A 24,190-nucleotide genomic window follows, 5' to 3' on the forward strand; every position below is an offset into this window, starting at 1 on the left:
TAGTAACATGCTTCGCAACTTAGTCGTCAGGAATGCGTGCAGAAACAGACCGTCAATTCAAGTGGCAAGGGGGCTATGCCGACACCAAACAAGACGTCTCATGGCTTCGTCCCCCCAGTTTGGCAGGAATTCCAATCAAGAAAAGACAGCGGGCTTCATAATGGGGATTCTTTCTATGGCTGGTGCCTTATATTTCATTGCTCCTAACAGGAAGCCTCTTTTCGCCTCAAGAAAGGTAGAATCCGATAAGACCGCGGAAGAAGAGCTTTCGAGTGGTGGTGAGCAATCACCAGAAAATGGAAATGACAATGACAGTAATAACGATGAAATTGAAGCTGGGGCTCAATTAGGCGGTGATAAGATTGGTGCTTCAAAAGTAGCCGAAGATGGTGAATTGGTTGTTCTAGCAGAGGAAGATGACAAATCTTCCGGAGATAAGGAAACTGATGAATCGCAGGTTAACGTGCCATCGGAAGATGGTGAGCAATCCAATGAAGGGAATGACGCTTCCGAAGAAGAAAAGGACAAAAATGCAAGTGCTGAGAGTTCGGAAGAAAACACTAATGACAGAGCACTGAACAACGGTACTGAATCTTCTGAAGAAAATGATTTCAAACATCCAGATGATAAAAAATTGCAACAGAAACAATCCGATGACAGAGCAACTACTCAAGAGGATAATGGAGAAGACAAATCTGCTGAACAAAATCCAAGTGATTCGGAGAAATTGACTAAGCAAACTGAATCTAGTGATGAAGACAAAGAAGAACTAAGAAAACAAGAAGAAAAACAAATGGGTCCTACAGAAGAGGAGGTTCAACACGAGGGTGCTTATAACCCAGATACTGGTGAGATTAATTGGGACTGCCCCTGTTTGGGAGGTATGGCTCATGGTCCTTGCGGTGAAGAATTCAAATCTGCATTTTCGTGCTTTGTCTATTCCGAAGCTGAACCAAAAGGCATTGACTGTGTTGAAAAGTTTCAACATATGCAAGACTGTTTCAGAAAACACCCCGAGCATTATGCAGAACAACTAAAGGAAACATCTGACGATGAGGAATCTCAAGATAAAGCAAAGACCAACACAATAGAATCAGCACCAAATGTGTCAAGCGCAAAGGAAAATGCTGCAAAAAAAGCAGAGCAATCAGATGTGAAAAAAGAACCATTGAATGAGGAATCCAAATCTTAAGAATCATTAAGGTAAAAAAAGTATAAAAGTATAAGAGATGATACATGTAAATACGGTAATATTATCTTAGTTTAATGACTACATATGGTATAATTTGGTAAAATATACATGAACTAACACATAGGTGGGGTGTACGAGGTCTCCTCTCCGTATCAGGTCCAGCTATACATCAAATTGTATCTTTTTATTTACAAGGCAAATTTGTTGTATATTTTAAGTTACTTGTAGTTCTTTTCCAGATAAATAAATTTCTCCCAAATTTGAGACATCGTGAGTTTTTCGAAACTCTTCCTATTATCACGTTCTCGAATGTTGTATTTCTGCAGCTCTACTTCCTCGTCACCTACGATAATTAAATAGGAATAGTTTTTCAAAATGGCGGACTTGATCCTGTACCCTACGGGTTCGTTTCTTATGTCGAGATCAACGTTGAAATGCCAATCATTTAAAGTAACGGGTTCCATGTTGTTTACTTCCTGTTCGTTGCGCAGTTTTTTCTGCAAGGCACTGCACATGTTTAGTTGTTGCACATTTTTCGTATTGACAGGAATTATTATAGCCTGATAAGGGTTCAGCCAAAAGGGCCAACGCCCCTCATTAGAGTCTATGAGTAAGGCCATAAATCTTTCAATAGAACCGAAAGTAGCTCTATGAATCATAATTGGCCTCTTGTACAAATTATCTTGATCTTTGAATTTCAAATCGAATCTCTCAGGTAGCTGAAAATCTAACTGGATAGTAGCAACCTGATGGGTTTTGCCTAAATGATCGGTTACCATTATATCCAGTTTTGGCCCATAAAATGCACCATCGCCGGGGTTCAGTTTCCAAGGTTTGCCTGACTCTTCTAAAATTTCCTTGAGTACTTGTTCAGCATGATTCCAAACTTTGACGTCTCCAATAAAATGTTCTGGCCTTGTAGAAAAGTTTATGAAATAATTGCTCTCTGTATCAGCGTCACCTTTGGCAAAGGGAAAGATTTTATTGTAAACTATGTCGATCAACTTTAAAGAGTTAAAAATTTCGGATTTTACTTGGGAAGGGGCGCAAAAGATATGACCATCATCTTGATGGAATTTTCTTAGTCTAGTTAATCCTGATAATGCACCCGAAGCTTCATTTCTGTGTAGTGGTGAAAAATCAGAGAAGCGTAGGGGAAGTTCGTTATAGGATCTATCCTTTTTGCCGAAGATTAGACAATGGCCTGGACAATTCATCGGTTTTAAACCGTATTCCTCCTTTTCTTCATCACTAGTTTCCACTTTAAACATATCATCAGAGTAATTTTCCCAATGGCCCGATTTTTCCCAAAGAGTCTTTTTGTAAATCAAAGGTGTTACAACCTCATTGAAACCAAATTTGAACTTTTGTTGTAACTTCATAAACTCTACCAATTTGTTAAAAATCTTAGTACCATTGGGAAGAAAGAACATGGATCCGGGAGATAATGGATCTGTCATGAAAAGATCCTGCCTTTGAGATACCATGGATGTCATAGTGGCCGGCGTTGCCAACGAAGAGTTCTTAGTGGTCTTCTTCGTAGAATAAAAAGCACGGTTCCAAGAGACATTGCGAGAGCAACGGCACCTTGCAAGTTGTCTTTTCATATTGTGCGGCAGGAGAGCGTGTCCTTAGCTATTGCTTATGTATTTCTTGATGAATTCGAGCTGGTCTTTTTTTGTTTTTTCATGCTCGAGGTTTTTAAGGGCGAACTTTACTAGATACTATGTTATAGTTTTTTTTGCCAAAAGGACAAAAACCTACATTACATATATATATATATATATATATATATAATGGATATAAAAAAGATAATCTCTTGATCAAGATCAGCCTTTAATGTATGTCGCGTCAATCTTCTGTAGGGATGGGGGCAAATTCATGGTCAATTTTCTTCTATACGAAGTCTTGTTTTCCAATTCAATAGGGTTTCCTTCCAGATAAATAGTCTCCAAGCGTGATAGGTTGGACAGGTTTTTACCCAAGCTCTCAAATGACTGATCTATCTTGTTGAACGAAGCCCATATGTCGGTTAGATTGGGCAAATGGTTCAAGTTCTCTAGCGAAGTAAGTCGGTTCGATGTGATGTCCAAAGTAGTTAGCTTTAGATTTTTCTCTAAACCTTCGATCTTGGCAATGAAGTTGTGCGACAGATATAGCTCTTCCAGATTGGTCAACTCTTCTAGATTCTCGATTTTCTTCAATTTATTAGACTGGATGGATAAGATCTTCAAATTTTTTAAAGGATGTAGGTTGATAAGTCTTGGTATGGAATTTTTACCTAACCAAATCTCTTCTAGGTTTGACAAACCTTCGAAAGAGTTGGGTTCAATGGAGTGAATTTTATTACCACCTAGTTCTAAATTTTTCAGCGATTTCAAAGTGGAGAGATTTTCAATTTTGGAAATGCTGTTCTGCACAAAGTATAAATTTTCCAGCTCTGTCAAACTTTCTAGATTTTTGATATGCTTGATCTTGTTAAAAGACAAGTCTAAAGACGTTAATTTGGTGAGCTTGTTAACATTAGAAGAAATATGTTTAATTTTGTTATCGTAAAAATCAAGGTCAACAATCTTGTCATGGGGCAAAACTTCCACTTCGCTTATGCTTTCGATCAGGTTCTGTCTGAGACATAATTGTCTCAAATTTTTGAACCTGTAAAGGTTCAAATCTTCTAACGACTTGATTTTTAGGTGGACCAAATCGATAACCTCTATGTCATCAGGCAAATCTTGCGTCAATTCTGAATCTGCACTAATGAAGTCAGGATGTGTATCGTCTAAGACCTCAATCTTGTTTCCTTTGTCCTTTTCTTCAATATCTTTGTTAACAGAAGCCTTATCCATGATGATGATTGTGTGGTGCTAAGTTTCTTCGCACTTCTTGCTTATTCATTCTAAAGTGGTTACACATGTTTATTTTTCAACACTACCTTAATATATAATAATTCGGGGCCAAAATAGCAGACAACGAGAAAAAGGGAGGAAAGAGTAGAGTATAGTATTAACAGGGCTGGTTATATATATATATATATACGGGTCAATCGATCTATTTATATACATACGAATATAATATGACGTGAGGGGTGACACGATATAATATAATAGAGCGAGGATGAACACTTAGTTTGCGTCGGGATTGGAAGCGATATAATCGACAGTTTCACCAACACTTCTCAAGTCATCAGCCACTTTGTCGGGGATTTCAATGTCGAATTCTTCTTCAATAGCTACGAGTAGCTCGACAGTGTCCAAGGAGTCCAACCCCAAGTCCTTGTGAAATTGAGTATCGCTGGAGATCTGCTTATTGGCAATGTTAGGAGAGTTCTTGTCAAAGGCCTTGATAACATCAATGACTCTCTGGGAAACCTGATCCTTGCTCAAGTTGGAAGAGTAAAATCTTTGTGCGAGTATGGTGTTGGTCATAACGGAACGGCCCATCATAGTGCGGTACGCAGAAGGTGCCACGCGGGAAGAAATGCGACAAACGGATCTAAACATGACAAGACGGGTGCTGTATTGAGTTGTGCTGTTTTTAGTGATTACACTGCTCGTGTGACTCCTCTTCCTTTTGCTTCATCATCATCACCTTCCTCTTTTACTCATAATCCGTTCGAAGGGGCGAAGAAATAAGCAATTGACAAATAATATTTCTCCCGTCAACAGTGATTTAGTCACGTGCTACAGAGAAATCGCCATTAAGTATCTTAGAAGTTCATGCATGGAAAGAATAAAAGGTATAAGACGTTTGCCGGATAATTTCATTTGCGCTAAATGCCATTATAGACAGCAAATAACCTTTTAATTTTGTCAATTAGTTATATTTGTCGTTTCTTGCTACTTGGTGTTTCTTTTTTCTTAATTTTTTTTTTTCAGTCTGAAGCTCATCGCAGGAAGAAGAAAAAGACTAGACCCAAGGTAAAGAGCAAGGAATTTTAGTGATGAGTTTCTAAACGGTAGCATTGAAGGATCGCGTAAACGCTTAAAATGGAAGTTGCACCGGCCTTGTCTACTACTCAGTCGGACATCGTGTTTGAAAAGGTGGAAACACGTGAAATTGACAGGTCTTCGTATTTGGGCCCATGCTACAATGGCGATGAGCTTGTGCAACTCATCTCGACCTACTATAATGTTGATGCTCTCGTGGAGTACCTGCAACAGCACCACGAGTACCAAAGCGTTACTCTGCAGTTTCCTGATCATCTAATCAAGGACTCCTCGCTGATAATAAGGCTGCTGCAATCGAGATTTCCCCATGGGACGATAAAGTTTTGGGTTTTAGCTGACACGGCATATAGTGCGTGCTGTGTAGACGAGGTTGCTGCTGAACACGTTAACGCGGGCCTCGTGGTTCATTTCGGTGATGCCTGTTTGAATGCCATCCAAAACTTGCCCGTTGTTTACTCGTTTGGAACTCCATTTTTGGATTTAGCATTGGTAGTAGAGAACTTCCAGAGGGCATTCCCCGATTTGTCCTTGAAAATCTGTTTGATGGCAAACGCTCCCTTTTCTAAGCACTTATCACAGTTGTACAGTATTTTGAAGAGCGACCTGCACTACACAAATATCATATATTCCCAAGTAAAGACCTCTGTGGTGGAAGAGGACTTCGTAACGATACTTGATACCTTTCATGTCCCCGAAGATGTAGACCAGGTAGGTACGTTTGGAAATAATAGCATACTGTTCGGTCAGCATGACAAAGCCGAGGACATCCTGCCCGAGGAGTATCATCTCTTTCATTTGACTACCCCCCAGGATCCAAGATTACTGTATTTGTCCACTATGTTTCAATCTGTTCAAATTTTCGATCCGGCTTTGCCTGGCATTGTGACGGGACCCTTTCCCTCTCTAATGAGGCGATACAAGTACATGCATGTGGCCAGAACAGCGGGTTGTATAGGTATCCTGGTCAACACACTGTCGCTACGCAATACCAGAGAAACCATCAACGGGCTGGTCAAACTTATCAAAGCTCGTGAGAAGAAACACTACTTGTTTGTTGTCGGGAAGCCAAACGTAGCCAAGCTAGCAAACTTTGAAGACATTGATATTTGGTGCATTCTCGGCTGTAGTCAAAGCGGTATTATTGTTGATCAATTCAACGAGTTTTACAAGCCCATCATTACGCCTTATGAATTAAACTTGGCTTTGAGCGAAGAGGTCACATGGACCGGGAAATGGGTCGTAGACTTTAAAGACGCCATTGATGAAATCGAGCAGAACTTGGGTGGAGACGATACCGTCTCTGCCAGCACCGCTACCGATGAGCCGGAGTTTGATGTTGTTAGGGGAAGATATACTAGCACATCAAGACCACTGCGAGCGCTAACGCACCTTGAGTTGGAGGCAGCGGATGATGACGATTCCAAACAACTAACTACAAGACACACTGCCTCAGGTGCCGTCATTAAAGGCACAGTATCTACATCAGCAGCAGCATTACAAAATCGTTCGTGGAAAGGTCTAGGAAGCGACTTCGACTCTATTGAGGTTGATGATACTGGCGCGGATATTGAAGAAGGTATTTCCGGAGTCGCGCGTGGTTATGGGTTCGATCGCAAGGACGCTATAGACAAGGAGGACAAGTAATTCTTACGGTTTGTCCCTGATTTTCCCTATTTAACTCTAAGTTTTTAACTAATACACTATTTAATAACGCAACAATTTACTCTGTATATGGAAACCTTTTAGAAATTAGCCGCCAGAATGGAATAGAAATTCGTGTAACGTGACCGATCGAAGTCCGGGTATTATTCTGAAAATAACTAGTTTCTTTTTTACCGGAATGCAATAAAGGTGCTTTGTACTAGTGTGTTTTACACAGGACATCTAGTGGCTAACACTTAGTAGGAAAATCCAATGGTGATCAGAATTCATAAAAGTACTTTTTTTCCTTAATATGGGTGCTGCTCCTTCCAGAATTGTGGATGGTCTTTTAGAAGATACAAATTGTATGTATACTTTGAAGTAAAGTCAAGAAAGAAAGGGGAAGTGAACCGATTTTACTAACACTGACATTTTGAACAGTTGACAGAGATGAGATAGAAAGGTTAAGGAAGAGATTCATGAAACTGGACAGAGATAGCTCTGGTTCTATTGATAAAAATGAATTCATGAGCATTCCTGGCGTTTCGTCGAATCCTCTTGCCGGACGTATAATGGAGGTTTTCGATGCTGATAATAGTGGTGACGTGGATTTTCAAGAGTTTATCACAGGGTTATCTATTTTTAGTGGGCGAGGGTCCAAGGACGAAAAGTTAAGATTCGCCTTCAAAATCTACGACATCGACAAGGACGGTTTTATATCGAATGGTGAGTTGTTCATCGTGTTGAAGATTATGGTAGGTTCTAATCTGGACGATGAACAACTACAACAGATAGTAGATAGGACCATAGTGGAAAATGACAGTGATGGCGACGGACGCTTAAGTTTTGAAGAGTTCAAGAATGCTATCGAAACCACAGAAGTGGCCAAGAGTCTGACATTACAATATGATATCTGAGACAAGGAGGCACTTATTTGTTTGTGGTATACCAATATTTGTAAAGAAAAAAGAATAATGTAGGGATATTGGCCTTCAAGGAAGGAATGCACGCTCGCGCCAGTTAGAGTGCTGGATATATACATTTATGTCTGTATATATGTCTGTGATTTAGGTGAATATTGAGATAGTTGTTGGGATTCCATTGTTGATAAAGGCTATAATATTAGGTGTGCAGAAGATACCAGAAGTTCTTATCGATTATATTGGAATCCACAGGAGGGAATCGATAATTCTACATAATAATATTTTTTAATTTATTATTTATTAACGATGTTGTCATTCTTTATCCTATTACATTATCATCCTTGCGTTTCAGCTTCCACTAAACTCGATGACTGTTTCTCATCATTTATGTCATCTTTTAGCACCGTATATGATAATATACTAGTAATATGAATACTTTTCAATAGAAGATAGTTGATTCTGTTGGAATGAAATTCTTATATCATCTATTTAGTAGTATATTATCATATGCGGTGTAAGAGGATGGCATAAAGATTGAGAAACAGTCATCCAATCTAATGGAAGCTGAAATGCAAGGATTGATAATATAATAGGATAATGAATGACAACATATAAAAAGAAAGAAGATAAAATAATAACACTATGTAGAACTATCGATTCCCTTTTGTGGATTCCTATATCCTCGAGGAGAACTTCTAGTATATTCTATATACATAATATTATAGCCTTTAGTAACAATGGAATCCCAACAATTATCTAATTACCCAAATAATTCTCACCAACAATGTCTACACAACAAAAATAAGAAAGCAATGATATAAGATTCGCCTTCGAAGTCTACGACACAAACTAGGACAGAAGCTGGTTCCATGCATGAGTTAAACTGTGATGTTGTATTACTAGATAATTTTAGAATATCTCAAGATATCTTCAAGTCGCGGTGGGGCACACACTTGACAGAATTTATAGGAGGGTTGGCCGAGTGGTCTAAGGCGGCAGACTTAAGATCTGTTGGACGGTTGTCCGCGCGAGTTCGAACCTCGCATCCTTCAGTATTTTGAATTTTTTTTTGTGCTGCAAGCAATTATTCTATCTCATGATGGAGCCTAAAAAGGAGGCTTGACAGTAGTTATTTTATTGTCAATAGACGGAGCATATTCAGCCGGTTTTGATATACTAATTGTCCCACATTTTGGATTTTTGTGTTCGAAAAAGGGAAGGTTGTTCCAAACGCAAATAAGGAGGAAACCCGCTGATTACACTCTTGGAAAAATAAAAAAATAAAAAAGTGGTCTCAGAATTGTTTCAAAAGTGGCACTGACACAATATTTACAGGCGTTGATAGCTTATTGTTTTAAGAGTACACTTTAATCTCGGAGTAGTTAAGCAAATAAAACCTATTATCCGTGACAGGCTTATTGCACGTAATCCTCAATATAAATTATCCACAAATCGAAGACAAATGTTTAAGAAATACAAGAACCAAGACTTGGACATGGCATTTTGGTGGAAGAAAAACCCCAAGACCCCCTCCGATTATGCCAGACTGATTATTGAACAATTGAATAAATTCGGTTCACCCTCACTGACCCAGGATAACAAAAGAAAGGTACAGGAGGAGTGTACTAAATATCTAATCGGCACTAAGCATTTTATCGTTGGTGATACGGAGCCTCGCCCAACTCCGGAAGCCATTGATGAGCTTTATACCGCCATGCATCGTGCCGACGTCTTCTATGAACTACTACTTCATTTTGTGGATTTGGAATTCGAAGCAAGGAGAGAGTGCATGCTTATATTCTCTATATGCCTCGGATACTCTAAGGATAATAAATTTGTCACCGTAGATTATTTAGTCTCGCAACCAAAGACCATATCTTTAATGTTGAGGACCGCGGAAGTTGCTCTACAACAAAAGGGCTGCCAAGATATTTTTTTAACGGTAGGGAATATGATTATTGAATGCATTAAATATGAGCAACTTTGTAGGATCATATTAAAGGACCCCCAGTTATGGAAGTTCTTTGAGTTCGCGAAATTAGGTAATTTTGAGATTAGTACGGAATCTTTACAAATATTGAGTGCTGCATTTACCGCACATCCCAAATTAGTATCTAAGGAATTTTTCAGCAACGAGAGTAATATCATAAGGTTCATTAAATGTATTAATAAACTAATGGCCCATGGAAGCTACGTAACGAAGAGGCAAAGTACCAAACTGCTGGCGTCATTGATTGTGATAAGATCCAACAACGCGTTGATGAATATATATATCAACTCTCCGGAAAACTTAAAGCTTATAATGACTTTAATGACTGACAAATCCAAAAATTTACAACTTGAAGCTTTCAACGTATTCAAAGTGATGGTGGCAAATCCAAGAAAGTCAAAACCTGTTTTTGACATTCTTGTTAAAAACAGAGACAAACTACTTACATACTTCAAAACTTTCGGTTTAGATTCTCAAGATTCTACTTTTCTTGATGAAAGAGAATTCATTGTTCAAGAAATCGATTCCTTGCCGCGCATAATTTCGTCTACCACGGAAACCTCTAATAATAACGCATCTTCAAGTAACGTTGCCAATATGAACTCACCATCATCAGTAATGAACAATCAATCATCCATCTTGACACATTCAACTTCCCCTGATTCAAGATAACTGTAAACCTCGGTTCACTTTATAAAAAACGGGAAATCTTTTGGCAGTAGGTCATGAATATTCAAAAGTAAAAACATATATAGGAAATTGTTTATTTGCATAAAAGGAAAAATTGTTCAGACGTTTGCATTTCTTCATATTTATACTATAAAAGAAAAGTGTCGCCGAGGCCGGGGAAACAATTAGAGTTGTATCTGGCCGGTATATGCAGTTAAGCAAACAGCGGTAAATTCAAGCGGCTTTTTCCCCAAGATATTAGATTATTATAAAACATTTTATTTATCCAATTTATACGATGATGTATGTGATTTCTTCTTTGGCTACACATGTTATCTCTCTTTTCCTTGTTCCTTTTTGTTTTTAACTTTTTTGTTCATAATTTTGTTGTTTCTTAATAAATTTGATGATGCTGAAGGGGATGATTTGGGAAATAGTGGTAATCTCTTGCTAGTCTCCTGCCCTGTAGGTGATGTGATCCGTTGCTCTTTATTTAGATTAAATAATGCATTGGATTTGGACGTTTTTGGATCTTCGACTTTTTCGAAAAGATTCAGGTTGGTTTCTGATTTGCGAATGATATTCGATTCTTTAGCAATTGTTAAATCCTTTAACTTCCTCTCCCAAAGTGGTACCTGTTGGTCCAATATGGCATTTAGTTCAAGCAGTTTTTCTTCGTTACTTAACCTCTCCTCGGGTTTGAAGGGTCCAAATTGATATCCGCCCTTTCCATCAAATTTTAAAAGATAGTTGTGGAAATGCCATAAACTTGTTCTATGGCAAACTGATATTAATGAGATACCAAATTTTTGTGCATTTTCGTACATCCTTTGTTCCATTTCTGGCGCTACTGCAGACGTACATTCGTCGAGCACGGCAAACTTGGGTTTGTGATAGTACATTCTTGCCATGGCTAACCTTTGCTGAACACCAATTGTTAATTCTTCGGACCAGTTTCTTACTATACTGAATGCATCACGAATCTTGATGGTGCATGGAGACTGATTATCCTCCGTCGACAATTGTTGTGCATCATTTTTGGAAGTCCTTTGCGCAAGCAGAAGTGACATATTTTCAGTGACTAAATCCTCCAAATCTAATAACTGTAAAATCTTTACTAAATCGGCATCGCCTAAATCGTAATCATTATGATACTTTTCTTCGAATTGTTCAATACTGTCTGGGTAAATGATCTGTTCCCTAAATGTTGACCTATTTCCCATATAAGGCCTTTGGGGTAAGTAAAAGATTGCGCAATCTCTATCCACAGTTCTACGCGGCATTATTAACTTTGATTGGTGATTTTTATTGGGAGTAGCTCTTATCGGCCATAGTCCACCTAGAATACGGAACAATGATGACTTACCGCAACCGTTGGGCCCAATAATTAGCAGATGATTTCCATGCTCCAAATCAAAGCTTAGCTCAGGAATTAGAACTTGGTTGGCAGGTGTTATTAAAGGAATATTTTCAAACTTTATTCTGGAGTCATCATATTTCACTATACATCCTTCATCACTTGGTTCCTTATCGCCATCACCTTTATTAGCATCCAACAAATCATTGAACTTATTCAATCTCAATCTAATGCCGCGTAATTGTTGTATATTCCTCTTCAGTTCCACAAATCTTCCGATAGAACTCGATGCAGTAACCAGTAATCTTCTATTGGTAATGAAATCGGCTGTCATGTCATTCTTGGGTTCCTTTAGTTCCAGGGTGTCCTCACTTGGATTGTTTTTGAAAAATATTGGAATCGAGCACAATACTAAGCCAGCTGCACCCCAAGTGTATTTGATGACAAATGCAGTAGCAACATCATAAATAGCTCTTGCTTTTATTTCTCTGTTTAAGAAGAGGACTAAACGGTAGAATGAATAATCAACGTTTTCCAGCTCTCTCTTTTGCCCTCTAAGTAGTGCAATTTCTTCATTGCTTGAATGCAGGTTTGAGTGTAAAGACCTGAACCAACTTTCCAAAGACGCGCTTGCCATCGTTAATCTAGTGAAATTTGGCTGGATCAATTTCAGTAATGAATTGGAGGCATAGACGATTAAACCCAGCGCCAATGTTCCTTCACCCATAACACTAGTATTTGAAGTTAATAATTTAAACGAACAGAGAATTAAGTCCAGCATCGGCTTTAGAAGCTGATTCAGTAGTAATGATGAATTCATTGAAAATGTGTAAATATCCCTTGTCAAATTATCCTGAATTTCTGAAACAGATTCAGCAGAAGCTACCGAATAGAACGTATGGTGGTTAGATAAATACTTTGAAAGCAAAAAGTCCGACACCTTCCTATTGATAGTAACAGCACATAGTTTCGTCGTGTAACTGATCAGTGAATTAATGAAACTAGCGGGAATTCCAAGAATCATCCATTTGCCCAACAGGATTTTTGCGAAGTTTGCGTATTGAGCTCTTACTAGTGTGGACACTAATTGACCATCCAAAGTAGCCACGCGAAGAGACAACAGGGTCCTAATGTTTAAAAGAATAGCCTGTGTAATAAACAAAATGAGGCACTTCTTATCATGGAGTAAAAGTTTGAACAAAAAATCTACCTTTCCTTTTCGCTGTACGTCTTTCTGGTTAGTCTTGCTTTCTTTATCAATCGTTATTGTACCCTCTTCTAAATCTGTACTATGTTTAGATATTATCGTTAACTCTTCTTTACTACTTTCATTTTCCTCTTTGTCTGCTTCCGCTTCTTTTCCTTCTCCAACCTTCTTATTATCTAAAACCGTTGACTCAGAATCCTTTTTATCAGTCCTGTTGTTGCTAGAACCCGAATTTGAATTGTAAAGTGTAGCTAGCAATAATATGATGTATGATGAACGCAGTAAATTTACTCTATGCTTATGATAAAATGCAGAGGCCGTTGAGATCATAATGAAATCTTTCTGTCAGTCACTTGTAATTGTATTATTATCCCTCTTATATCTTTGCCATATTCAAGGCAAACAAAATATAGATAATGATGTAGAAGACGCTTATTTGTACACCTGATTGGGAACGAGAGGACACTTAAATATTAGATTAGCCTTCGATCGAGCCGAGCCATTAACATCATTATCTAACAGTTGCTTTACTCCACATTTCATTGCCGCCCTTAAATCTTTCGGAGGGTGGTAAAAACTAAGCGGTGATAGCATTAATTAACGCCGAAAGTATATACACCGAAGACAAAGGAAAATCAATTACATGTGTTCAAAAAAGATTAAAAAATTGCCAATTATTATTGAATTTTCTTTTAAATGATTAGATAAAGCTATTAAATAAGGATGGTGGTATGATATGTACTACGACTACATACAATAAAATTAAAAAAGGCTCGTAAAACGTTTGGTACAATTGAAAAAAAATTAAGAAAATATTTAGAAAGAAAAATATTATGCTACCAAATGTGCATTATTGTTAACAACTGGTCCATTTGAAACGTTCGGAGGCACGTCAGGATGATCCAGCTCCGTTCTATCGCTAGTGCTGCCTGTGACGTCTGTATTATTGGCAGAACTGCTGCCGTCAATAGCGGTTATTTCATTACGATTCACATGCTTTTCAACGTCAGCATCATCATCGTCCAAGTTTTGGTCGGCCGAAATGGTAGCACCATCTCCATACGTGTAATTTTTGCCCTTATTATTCATTACAGTTCCGGGCATGTAGCGACCACTCCGCCTGTTTCTCCACCATGTGTAAATTATCAATCCTGTAGCAATAAAGGACAATGCAAATGCTGTCCATATCAGCCCCGCGTAGGCAGGACCGGCTTTAAATACGACACCATATTTGTCATCAGCGGTACCACTCTTTATGATGGCAATCATAACGGATATGATAATAGCCGCCAATATTGTGGCTACGCCAACACAAACGTGTAAGGCTAGGGCGATGAGCCACAATGGTTGTTTAAACATATATCTGTTAAAGTACAGTAATATGATAAAAATCATGGTAAAGAAGGAAAAGATTATTGCCAACAGGTTCAAAGCCAAAACAGACTTCACTGCTGGTACATATTGGTGCTCTCTGTGTAAAAGTTTCCCTTCCAAGTAGAGATCATTGGCGGTAATATTCAGAGCGTTTAAATATGGTTGGAAATCTGATGTGACTAATGCGTCGTAAATAATCGATCTAAAGTCCAAGTTTTGTACAGCATGTGGGGAGTTACAATCTAGGATCTTGTTTTCCAGATTAGCATGGCATAGCGTGAAAATGGACAAACGGTAGTAAATCGGAATCTTCAAATACTCCAATATATTCGGCGTCATGGCATTCAATTCTTCTGGGGAAATTGGTTGGACGGACTTGGCATCCGCTAATATATCTAAAATGGGCAAAAATGTCTGAGGGTTTTCTTGAGCCCAGGAAGTCAGTGTTACTAAGGATGAAAACGTTGTTTTAGGATCAGTGGATGCTCCTAAAAGATTGAAGAGATATGGGATGTACTGTGTGGTGCTTGAATTACCTGATAGGCCGGATTGCAATTCGGACAAGATGGACAAAGTTTCATTGGTGTTACTCGAGGAGCTTATCACGTCATCCAATCCAATTAGTTGTTGAGTAGATTGGGTCGTGTTTGTCACTGCAGCCAGAGATTGGACCGAAGTGACGACCATCGTCGAGTTGTTTGAATTATCCATCAATTGGCTCAAGGCAGCAAACGCCGTTTTTGCTGATGATGACTGAGTGACGTTTTTTTCCAACAAATCGGACAGGGTGCTTAATGTCTGGTTTGTAGAGGTGGTTTCGTTCAGCAGTAACTCCACTGCGCTAAATGCAGGGGTGCTGGCCTGTGGGACTAGTGGTTGCAAAGTACTAAACGTGTTATTCAAAGACCCTCCATTTGATATTGTGTTTTGTAACTGAGTTAATAGTGTTTGGGCCAAAGAAGACGAAATGGTAGTATTCATCAAGGTCGCCAGGGCTGTCATGGTAGCGGTTTGGTTCGTAGAGAGGGCGAATAGTCTAAAAACAGGTAACAATTGCGCCTTTTCTGACATTGTCAAATTATTCAGAGTTAGCAACGCATCTGTGGAATTTTGTGGATTGTCGGAGTCTTTTAATAAGTCCAAGACCATAGTAGTTGAGTCACTGGAAGAGTTAGAACTCCCCGAAGACAGCGAAGTAGAAACTAATCTGGAGAGCCCATCTAGTGTTTCAGTAGCATTGTCCGAATACTTCAGCAACCCATTTATTTCCGACAGTTGTCTAGTGCTTGAAGCGGGATTGCCGCTGATGGCTAAGGGAGCCAAATCGGTCAATGATTCGATGGTAACTGTCGTATTGTCAGCGTTAGACAAAAGCGTTAATAACGGCGTCAGCGCCGGAGTATCAGCAATATTTTTCATGGCGCCAAAAATGTCATCCAGGGAGCTATTCGGAGCCGTCAAAGCGGACCCTAGTATTGTCAAAATAGGGCCTATTTGAGGAATTACCTTGCTCACATTGATGTGTTTGATATCGGCCTCGCCGATATATATATTCGTTAAGGGCTTGTAGTTTGCGGTGGAGCCAGCGGTTGCTACAATAACCAATATTAGTGTGGCGAACATGAATAAAAGGCACACAGACAATATCGTCCAAATAATCCCCTTCGTCAGGGGTGTACGGTGCTTTGCAATCTTCATGTTTGGTTATTTTATTTGCCTTCCTACTACTTCGTATTGGGTTTTTCGATAGCGCAGGATGAGGAGGAAATAGTAGCACACGTATATATTCATTACGAAGAGATTTATATACAATTAAGATAAACCCTTGTTGGGGTTTATTGAAAAGAAGTAGTCGAAACCATCGGCAATAATACGGAAATTACGACAAATACAATCCGACGATCCTTCATTGAGTAATCACTTAACCGATTCCACCGATTTTTCATGCCAAAAAAAGTTGCCGTATGTTCTAGAAGTGCCCTTTGAACATTTAGCCATTCTAGCCACACGACCTCCTCACTAGCTGACTAAGGTGACAAATTCGCAAGGAATGGAAAACCGCCACTCATCTGAAAAATTATAAGTTTTTTACTACTGAGTTTATGCTTTCGAGTTTTTTTTGTTCGGTAATAGCACGGCGATTCGAATTCCGCCGCTCCGAGCGATGCTCCGCAAAACGCACTAATAAGCTTTTTAAATGGCCTACCCCCTTTTTTAATACGCGGGGTATAACTCAACAAAAAAATGTGCCATAAAACAAGACTAGGCAAAGCCAAGGAGAGTTTTATTGGGTTCCACCAACAAAGCACGTTGATCGGCGAACGGGGCATGCCCACTATTAAAACTTCTAGATATATAAAGTTTATATGTAGGTCATAGCGGTAAGAGTCGTATAGTCTTCGTGTCTTTTTGAAAAAGAATACAAGAAAATCTTTCGCTGTTTCTTTTTCGATACGCTTCGCGGTTATTCTTGACTGGACGCAAATCATCACTCTCCGGGTTTTCTTTTTAAAGTTTTGATGCTAGGCCCTTACTCCAACATTGGTTTTCCTCTTTTCCTTCATGCAGGTTGAGGCGAGGAATGCGAGCAAATACTCATCGTCCTGTGTATGCGTGACGCCTGTATCACCGTTATCTGGCCGGACCCGTTCAGCCGTTTCCGTTTCTTGGCTCCTCCTGGATGCTTTGGGGACCCGTCAGGGACCATGATTGCGTCAACAATCGTCACCAGTAAAGAGAATCGTCCATAACCTTTTCCATCTTAAAAAAAGAAAAGGGTACAGGGTTGGGGTATTTTAAATTTTTGAATTTTTTTTTTCTGGTTTTTTCGAATTACTTATTACTTACTTTCTTCCTATATAATTTGTTTTTCTTTCGTAAAGCGGACCCTTCTCATTGAATTTTTAAGAGAGAATCATCGGGTTTGTATACCATGTTATAGTTAAACCCCGATATTACACCATTGAAATCGTTTCTGAATATACGGTCGTCGATGATCAGTTGCAGGGAAAGGCCAAAATATGGACCCCACAGAGGTCTTGGCTTGTTCATATCGTTAAGTCTATTCCTGTTCCCGCTGTTGTTTGGTTGAATGGGAATTGTTGCGTCTTGCCCCATCTTGTCTCTGCCGCTTTCGTCGAATCTGACTTTGCAGTTGACGTTGCATATCAAAGTGCCGGATCCTGGAATGGCGTGATAGTCTATTCCAGTTAGGGCATGTTGTGTTTGTACTACTTGGTTTTGCCACATTTGTAGAAACACTGTTGCTTGCGCGAAGGGCGTAGCATTTAATATTATTCTGCAGTTGTTTGGATTGAAAAGTTGTACGAATTGAGCCAGTTTGTTGGAGTCTGGATCATCCAAATGCGCCAATATCTTCTTCGTAAATGTGGCTGTTATTTGCGCTTGGTTTGCGTCGTTCATTACCATAGCATTGCTGTTGGTGTTCATATTGATATTATTGATGTTAGGTTGGCGTCTTGCCTGGTACTCAGCTTTGTAGGGTCAACTATATACTCTCCACAAACAGGTTAGTCTACTTGCTATATGCGGTGCGCATTCTCTTTTTACAATTTTTTTTTTCAATAAGGCGTTAGTATAAATCATTTTGTACGTACGACACGTTTAAATTCTCCGATGAGTGGTGGCAATTCCTGCAATTCATGTAACGAGTCATGATCTATCATCTTGTCTAATTAAAGAAGCATCAGTATAAAATCGAAAAAAACCAGGGAATAAAGGCAAGTTGAAGGCAAAGTGTGCTAAAAATTTTGGGAGAATAAGCATAAGAACGATAGCACATGTTTGAGCTCGGTTTGTAACTTGGACGTTGATAAAGATCTCCAACTCAACCGGCTGCTTTCAAATGGAACAGAAAAGAGATCGGGGCGCTTCCGCTTTTGTATTTCTTTAATAAATGTTCTTATTCAGCCATCTCACTATCATACCCGATTTGGTAACAAGACTTCTATTTTTTAAAGAAGTCTTTCCTCCTCCGCCATCTTATTTTCCTTGCTGTGCGCGGTTATTGTCGCGTCGCTAGCCAGCAAAAAGTCAGTTGCCTTTTTTTACCTAAAAAAGACACATGTAACTGATTAGTTTTCCATTTTAGGATATCGACGCCAAGCGTGCGTCTGATTTCTACGTTATGCCTCTAATTTTGGAAGGGCGATTTTATTTGAGGATTGGGCTGATCATTTTCCTTACATAGATTGAGCCAGCAATACAGATCATTATCAAACTGTTTTTGTACATGGTGTTACTATATAATCGTAAAGTTTTTCTAATATGTATAACCAGTACATGGAACTCCACCAGAATTTGAATACATACAAAAAACCCTCATCCTTGTTCATTCATTTTACGTCAAATTAATATTTCAGTTGTTAAAAAAAATAAAAAAATAGATTAGAAATATAACCACACTTAAAGGAATTAGTACATTCCTTCATTGATCCTAAGAGCGTGGTATTTTATTCAAAATAAAATACGAAAAATCTACACACTCAACTTTCCAACTACCATTGATTCCTGCTCAAAAAAAGAGGGAAAAGAAGTTCTGAATTCTACTTTTTTCCGATCAATCCCATCCTATCCTTTTACTTTTATTTTCATAACCTTTGTTTTGTCACGTTCGTTCTTATTATTTTAATACTACCCATTTTTTTATTTTTAGTCTAAAATCATTTCGCATAACGGGAAAAACAAAAAAAATGTCAAGCCTATACATTAAAACACCGCTACATGCATTATCTGCTGGTCCAGATTCTCATTCAAATGGCTCATATTATGACAATCTATTATTGCCTTCGTTTTCAAACTTATCTCGTACTGTTAATAAGAATAATATCACGACCGATAACAACATAAATTCAGCAAGCCCTAGGAAATATTCGTTTCACTCGCTCAATGTGTCACCAATTCTTCCCCCAATGACCTTAGCTAACGAAATACTCGGAAAGAAATCAAATACTGCCCCGGCATCGCCACATCATATGGCTTATAATCCAATTTCCTCACTAACACCCGGTAATTCACCAGAATTCAACAAGGCAAGTTTATCTCAAATTAGTTTTACAAATCCATTAAACTATGGGTCTGGCTCGGGACTTTCCTCTTATTCACAACCTCGACTACCATTGTTAGACAGGTTATCAACAGTATCTTTATCCAAGAGACCAGAGCACCCGCAACAAATTTTACCGTCATTAAGACATCTACAATTATTACCCAGTCCTCTCTTACAAGAAAACGCAGCACGCTTCCCTGATACATCAAAACGTACATCTAATTGGAAGACAGATCTTACCCATTGGTGTAAGGATACAAATTATCAAGATTATGTTAAAATACGCGAAGAAGTGGCCCATTTCAAGCCACTAAGTATACCAAACTTAATTAATCAAAATAATGATTGTCTTGAATACGGCGATAAACCAGAGTCAACCAAGTCGTCCAAGTACCACTCACCGTCTAATGGAACTTTCGCTCGTACCAGACTAATTCCTTCAATTCTAGAAGCTAAAGATCAATTTAAAGATCTTTCGAACAATGCATGGAGTATTACTCCCCCTGTCACACCGCCAATGAGTCCACCAACGAATAGAACCATGGAGCGTACAACTTTTAGAGGAGTAGATGCTTCCTTTTTTGAGGGAAAATCTAGCAATGATGACACAATATTTAATCCAATAATTAGCGAAAAGTTGGTTCAAGAAGTTAAACAGCAGAGACAATTGCGTGGAAGTTCATTTCCTATACCTAATGCCAGTCACAAAAAGACGAACAGTTTCAAAGCTCTACAAATAAAAAAATTACTTGCAAATAGAGACATTCTATCGAACAATTCCAAATCTAGTATAAGGAAACCATCTAAGAACAAAATCTCAAAGCAAGCACCAAATGTTTTTGGTAACACTGCAAGACAATTAGTCATGAAACTCGACAACACTAATTACAGCTCTGTATCTGCATCTTCATCTCCGCCTCCTTCCACACCGACGAAAAGTGGCAAGGCAAGATCAAGATCATCTTCACCTGTGCGTCCTAAGGCTTATACTCCAAGTCCTAAATCACCTAATTACCATAAATTTGCTCTCGACTCTCCCCCACAAAGCCCTCGAAGATCATCGAATTCGAGCATGACGAAAAAAGGGAGTAGGAGATCCAGTGGTTCATCACCCACTCGTCACAACACAAGAGTGTGCGTATCGTGTCATTCTAGCGATTCGCCTTGTTGGAGACCATCGTGGTCGCCAAGAAAGCAAGACCAGCTTTGTAACTCTTGTGGCCTTCGATATAAGAAAACACACACAAGATGTTTGAACGATTTATGTCGTAAGATCCCCACAAAGGGTGAAATAAACATTATGAAATCCAATGGTATAGATAAAGAATTTGTCCCTGAACGCAATTGTGAAATTGAAGGATACCGTTGCTTATTCTGTAATTACATAACTGAGACTGTAGAGAATTGATACATGGATAACTGAATCTCTTGTCAACTTGTAAGAGACATTATCGCGAAATAATTGTTCATTTCTCTCTTCGTCAATGCTAAATAAATTACCAATATAAATTCATTCTTCCATTTCTTATTCGACAGTCCGCGGCATCTTCGTTTTCTTCACCGATTAATTTTGTTTTGCGCCGTGCAGATATTTTCGCCCATTTCGAAGTAAAATCATTCTAACAACTTCTCCTGTGTAATAGATTGGTCATCCTGGTTTTTTATTTTGGAACCGTACTGAAGTAGCAAAACCTGCTTCTCATAAGCTTAAAATTCAGTCGCAGTAGTGTAGTTAACAGAAAGGAAAGAAGAACTTTTCGTTCCTCGGTTTGTCATCTAGGTTTCAGCACAGCTTTCGTTTCAACTTTAAGTAAGTAAGATTTTTTACTGTTTTACAATTTTTGACCAGTAATCAAGACCTTCGAATTTTGAACTCACTATGTCTAGTACTCAAGTTGGAAATGCTCTATCTAGCTCCACTACTACCCTAGTGGATTTGTCTAATTCTGCGCTTATCCAAAGGAAACAATATTCCAAAAATGAAAAGGCGCTCAACGACCTTTTGCTTGGATTAAAGAATAACCGTGACTTGGAACTCTTACCGCATGAGCAAGCACATCCTGAAATTTTTCAAGCATTGAAGGCTCGTATTGGCAAGATTAATAATGAAACGTGCGATCCCGGTGAGGAGAACTCGTTTTTTATATGCGATTTAGGGGAAGTCAAGAGATTGTTCGAAAACTGGGTGAAAGAGCTTCCTAGAATTAAGCCATTTTATGCCGTTAAATGTAATCCAAACACCAAGGTTCTATCCCTGTTAGCAGATTTGGGCGTTAATTTTGACTGTGCTTCCAAAGTAGAGATTGACAGAGTATTGTCGATGAATATCTCTCCGGACAGAATCGTCTACGCTAATCCTTGTAAGGTAGCATCTTTTATTAGATACGCAGCTTCAAAAAATGTGATGAAGTCTACTTTCGATAACGTGGAAGAATTGCATAAAATCAAAAAGTTTCATCCTAAGTCTCAATTATTATTAAGAATCGCTACCGATGATTCTACTGCCCAATGCCGGCTTTCAACCAAATACGGTTGTGAAATGGATAAGATAGACATTTTATTAAAGGCTATAAAGGAATTGAATTTGAACCTAGTTGGTGTTTCTTTCCACGTGGGTTCAGGTGCTTCTGATTTTACAAGCTTATATAAGGCTGTTAGAGACGCGAGAAAAGTATTTGATAAAGCTGCTAACGAATACAACTTGCCACCCTTAAAGATTTTAGATATAGGTGGTGGATTTCAATTTGAATCCTTCAAGGAATCAACTGCTGTTCTGCGTCTAGCCTTAGAGGAATTTTTCCCTGTAAATTGCGGTGTCGATATAATTGCAGAGCCTGGTAGGTACTTTGTAGCTACAGCGTTCACTTTAGCATCTCACGTAATTGCCAAGAGAAAGTTGTCTGAGAATGAAGCAATGATTTATACCAATGATGGTGTTTACGGAAACATGAATTGTATTTTATTCGATCATCAAGAACCTCATCCAAGAACCCTTTATCATGATTTGGAATTTCATTACAATGATTTTGAATCCACTACTGCTGCCCTCGACTCTATCAATAAAACAAGGGCTGAGTATCCATACAAAGTTTCTATTTGGGGCCCTACGTGTGATGGTTTGGATTGTATTGCTAAAAAGTACTATATGAAGCATGATGTTGTAGTTGGTGATTGGTTTTATTTTCCCGGCTTGGGCGCCTACACCTCATCAGCGGCTACTCAGTTCAACGGCTTCGAGCAGACTGCGGATATAGTATACATAGACTCAGAAATTGATTAAGGGAGATATTTTACCACAATTCTCTCAAAAGAGGAGGAGGGAGGGAAAGAGCTAAATGCACCATTGTCACCAAGTACTTGGGTGCTCATTGTCGAGTCACACGCGTTACTTAACGCTCAGAGAGTGATGGTTTAGCAAAATTTGATGCTTACTTATTCACCCGCTATGCTTCATTGTATACAGAAGTATTTTTTTTATATTTTTTCATGTTTAGTGTATATTGTACTAAAAATAACAGAATATTCTTCTTTCAAGTGATCTAAATACTTCAGCTTGCCTCTTTTCCTTTTTAATTCTGAAAAAGGCGGACGCAAGACATCTGCGAGAAACAAAAAATAAAGTTCCCATTATACAAACAAACAGAGGAAAAGCCCATCAATAGAAAGGTACTACGGTAGAGAAAGATTTTTGAATACATATATTTACTCTAACTGTTCATCAGACTTCGATATAGATCTAAATAGATCAGAGCTACAGTGATAGACAAATACTTATTTCGTAAGAGGCATCATCAATCGAAGAAAAAAAAAATGTTGGAAAAGAAACTGAAATGCCAAATTGCAAGGACCAAACCATCGGTCGAAAACGTCATACCATATAACCAATTTAAGAAGACACAGCCGCGATTCAACGGCAACTTTTCCACACTGAATAATGAAGAATACATAATACTCTTTGGCGGGGGCCGAGACCTGATACTAGGCTCGCTGACACCTTGTTCGAGTACTCATTTATCCAACCAGGCCGACTCACAAGACCCTAGTGAGTATGGCACAGATCTGTTTATACTCAACAGCTGCATTATCATTTGGTTTAATGGTTTGGGCTATGGGCTGGAAATTCCATACAGTAGCGTTTTGTACCATGCATCGAGACAGCTGCCGGATGGTAGGGAAGGGCTTCGACTAGAAATCTTGCTGACTTTGGAAAGAGACGAAGTGTTGGACATGCTCTACCAAAGCCTCGCGCCGCAGGCCAGCGAATTCGACGGCGAAGAAGCCCATGCCTTCACCGTGCGCAGCGTGGAATTGACCATTAGGCCCAAATATTCAATATACGATCGCCACTACAACAATGAAATTGAAACCCTTTTCACATTCGAGAATTTCGGCGTGAACAGGGGCGATGACCTGGTAAACAATTGTAACGAAGCACTAGCCGTATGCATGGACCTGCACGGTGGCGACGTACAAGATCAGGACCAAGAACAATACCAAGATCCGAGCATGGCGTTTGAGGGTGCGCAAGATCTCAACGCCACGTACTCTGGGCTAGGAGACACCCTTCATGGTCCGCCCGTATACCAGAACGACGGGCTGGCAGACGATCTGGATGGAGACCTCGTTATGGACAACGTGGTCGCTAGGGGTGGCCCAGAAGCAAGTATGTCTATGGAGTTCTACGCAAATCAAAATCTTGCTGGCAGAAAGAACGCTAGAGACGAATGAACAAGATCTATTATGGGAACATCCCGCTTTACTATGCGGCCTCGTTGTTTGCCTTCGTATATACCTTTCTATAGCAAGTAATGGATGTCTTGAG

General features: G+C 39.0%; 13 protein-coding genes and 1 non-coding gene across 14 annotated transcripts; 8 read left to right on the forward strand and 6 right to left on the reverse strand.

Annotated features, from left to right (window-relative positions):
* Window positions 1–7: 7 nt before the first annotated feature.
* MIA40 (Mia40p) lies at window positions 8–1,192 on the forward strand (the record flags this gene model as incomplete). The annotated part of the gene is made up of 1 exon (XM_033911550.1): window positions 8–1,192. The coding sequence occupies one exon, from the start codon at window positions 8–10 to the stop codon at window positions 1,190–1,192; it is 1,185 nt and encodes a 394-aa protein (XP_033767441.1).
* A 218-nt stretch (window positions 1,193–1,410) lies between these two features.
* Window positions 1,411–2,799, reverse strand: MST1 (threonine--tRNA ligase MST1; the record flags this gene model as incomplete). The annotated part of the gene is made up of 1 exon (XM_033911551.1): window positions 1,411–2,799. One exon carries the CDS (start codon window positions 2,797–2,799, stop codon window positions 1,411–1,413), a length of 1,389 nt encoding a protein of 462 aa, XP_033767442.1.
* A 222-nt stretch (window positions 2,800–3,021) lies between these two features.
* On the reverse strand, window positions 3,022–4,038 carry SDS22 (type 1 protein phosphatase-activating protein SDS22; the record flags this gene model as incomplete). Its single annotated transcript, XM_033911552.1, has 1 exon — window positions 3,022–4,038. One exon carries the CDS (start codon window positions 4,036–4,038, stop codon window positions 3,022–3,024), a length of 1,017 nt encoding a protein of 338 aa, XP_033767443.1.
* Window positions 4,039–4,314: 276 nt separating this feature from the next.
* On the reverse strand, window positions 4,315–4,692 carry ACP1 (acyl carrier protein; the record flags this gene model as incomplete). Its single annotated transcript, XM_033911553.1, has 1 exon — window positions 4,315–4,692. One exon carries the CDS (start codon window positions 4,690–4,692, stop codon window positions 4,315–4,317), a length of 378 nt encoding a protein of 125 aa, XP_033767444.1.
* A 486-nt stretch (window positions 4,693–5,178) lies between these two features.
* On the forward strand, window positions 5,179–6,783 carry DPH2 (2-(3-amino-3-carboxypropyl)histidine synthase; the record flags this gene model as incomplete). The annotated part of the gene is made up of 1 exon (XM_033911554.1): window positions 5,179–6,783. One exon carries the CDS (start codon window positions 5,179–5,181, stop codon window positions 6,781–6,783), a length of 1,605 nt encoding a protein of 534 aa, XP_033767445.1.
* A 310-nt stretch (window positions 6,784–7,093) lies between these two features.
* Window positions 7,094–7,697, forward strand: CNB1 (calcineurin regulatory subunit B; the record flags this gene model as incomplete). Its single annotated transcript, XM_033911555.1, has 2 exons — window positions 7,094–7,145; window positions 7,222–7,697. The coding sequence occupies 2 exons, from the start codon at window positions 7,094–7,096 to the stop codon at window positions 7,695–7,697; spliced, it is 528 nt and encodes a 175-aa protein (XP_033767446.1).
* A 974-nt stretch (window positions 7,698–8,671) lies between these two features.
* On the forward strand, window positions 8,672–8,755 carry SPAR_Ktrna3L. The gene has a single exon. It is a non-coding gene; the product is annotated as a tRNA-Leu (tRNA).
* Window positions 8,756–9,165: 410 nt separating this feature from the next.
* Window positions 9,166–10,365, forward strand: HYM1 (Hym1p; the record flags this gene model as incomplete). Its single annotated transcript, XM_033911556.1, has 1 exon — window positions 9,166–10,365. The coding sequence occupies one exon, from the start codon at window positions 9,166–9,168 to the stop codon at window positions 10,363–10,365; it is 1,200 nt and encodes a 399-aa protein (XP_033767447.1).
* Window positions 10,366–10,694: 329 nt separating this feature from the next.
* On the reverse strand, window positions 10,695–13,256 carry PXA2 (ATP-binding cassette long-chain fatty acid transporter PXA2; the record flags this gene model as incomplete). Its single annotated transcript, XM_033911557.1, has 1 exon — window positions 10,695–13,256. One exon carries the CDS (start codon window positions 13,254–13,256, stop codon window positions 10,695–10,697), a length of 2,562 nt encoding a protein of 853 aa, XP_033767448.1.
* Window positions 13,257–13,757: 501 nt separating this feature from the next.
* On the reverse strand, window positions 13,758–15,998 carry FAT3 (Fat3p; the record flags this gene model as incomplete). Its single annotated transcript, XM_033911558.1, has 1 exon — window positions 13,758–15,998. The coding sequence occupies one exon, from the start codon at window positions 15,996–15,998 to the stop codon at window positions 13,758–13,760; it is 2,241 nt and encodes a 746-aa protein (XP_033767449.1).
* Window positions 15,999–17,192: 1,194 nt separating this feature from the next.
* MTR2 (Mtr2p) lies at window positions 17,193–17,750 on the reverse strand (the record flags this gene model as incomplete). The annotated part of the gene is made up of 1 exon (XM_033911559.1): window positions 17,193–17,750. One exon carries the CDS (start codon window positions 17,748–17,750, stop codon window positions 17,193–17,195), a length of 558 nt encoding a protein of 185 aa, XP_033767450.1.
* A 1,262-nt stretch (window positions 17,751–19,012) lies between these two features.
* On the forward strand, window positions 19,013–20,776 carry ASH1 (DNA-binding transcription repressor ASH1; the record flags this gene model as incomplete). Its single annotated transcript, XM_033911560.1, has 1 exon — window positions 19,013–20,776. One exon carries the CDS (start codon window positions 19,013–19,015, stop codon window positions 20,774–20,776), a length of 1,764 nt encoding a protein of 587 aa, XP_033767451.1.
* A 471-nt stretch (window positions 20,777–21,247) lies between these two features.
* Window positions 21,248–22,648, forward strand: SPE1 (ornithine decarboxylase SPE1; the record flags this gene model as incomplete). The annotated part of the gene is made up of 1 exon (XM_033911561.1): window positions 21,248–22,648. One exon carries the CDS (start codon window positions 21,248–21,250, stop codon window positions 22,646–22,648), a length of 1,401 nt encoding a protein of 466 aa, XP_033767452.1.
* Window positions 22,649–23,178: 530 nt separating this feature from the next.
* On the forward strand, window positions 23,179–24,096 carry LOT5 (Lot5p; the record flags this gene model as incomplete). Its single annotated transcript, XM_033911562.1, has 1 exon — window positions 23,179–24,096. One exon carries the CDS (start codon window positions 23,179–23,181, stop codon window positions 24,094–24,096), a length of 918 nt encoding a protein of 305 aa, XP_033767453.1.
* Between the last annotated feature and the right edge of the window lie 94 nt (window positions 24,097–24,190).

The sequence above is a fragment of the Saccharomyces paradoxus genome, chromosome XI (assembly GCF_002079055.1).
Source record: "Saccharomyces paradoxus chromosome XI, complete sequence".
Taxonomy (NCBI): domain Eukaryota; kingdom Fungi; phylum Ascomycota; class Saccharomycetes; order Saccharomycetales; family Saccharomycetaceae; genus Saccharomyces; species Saccharomyces paradoxus.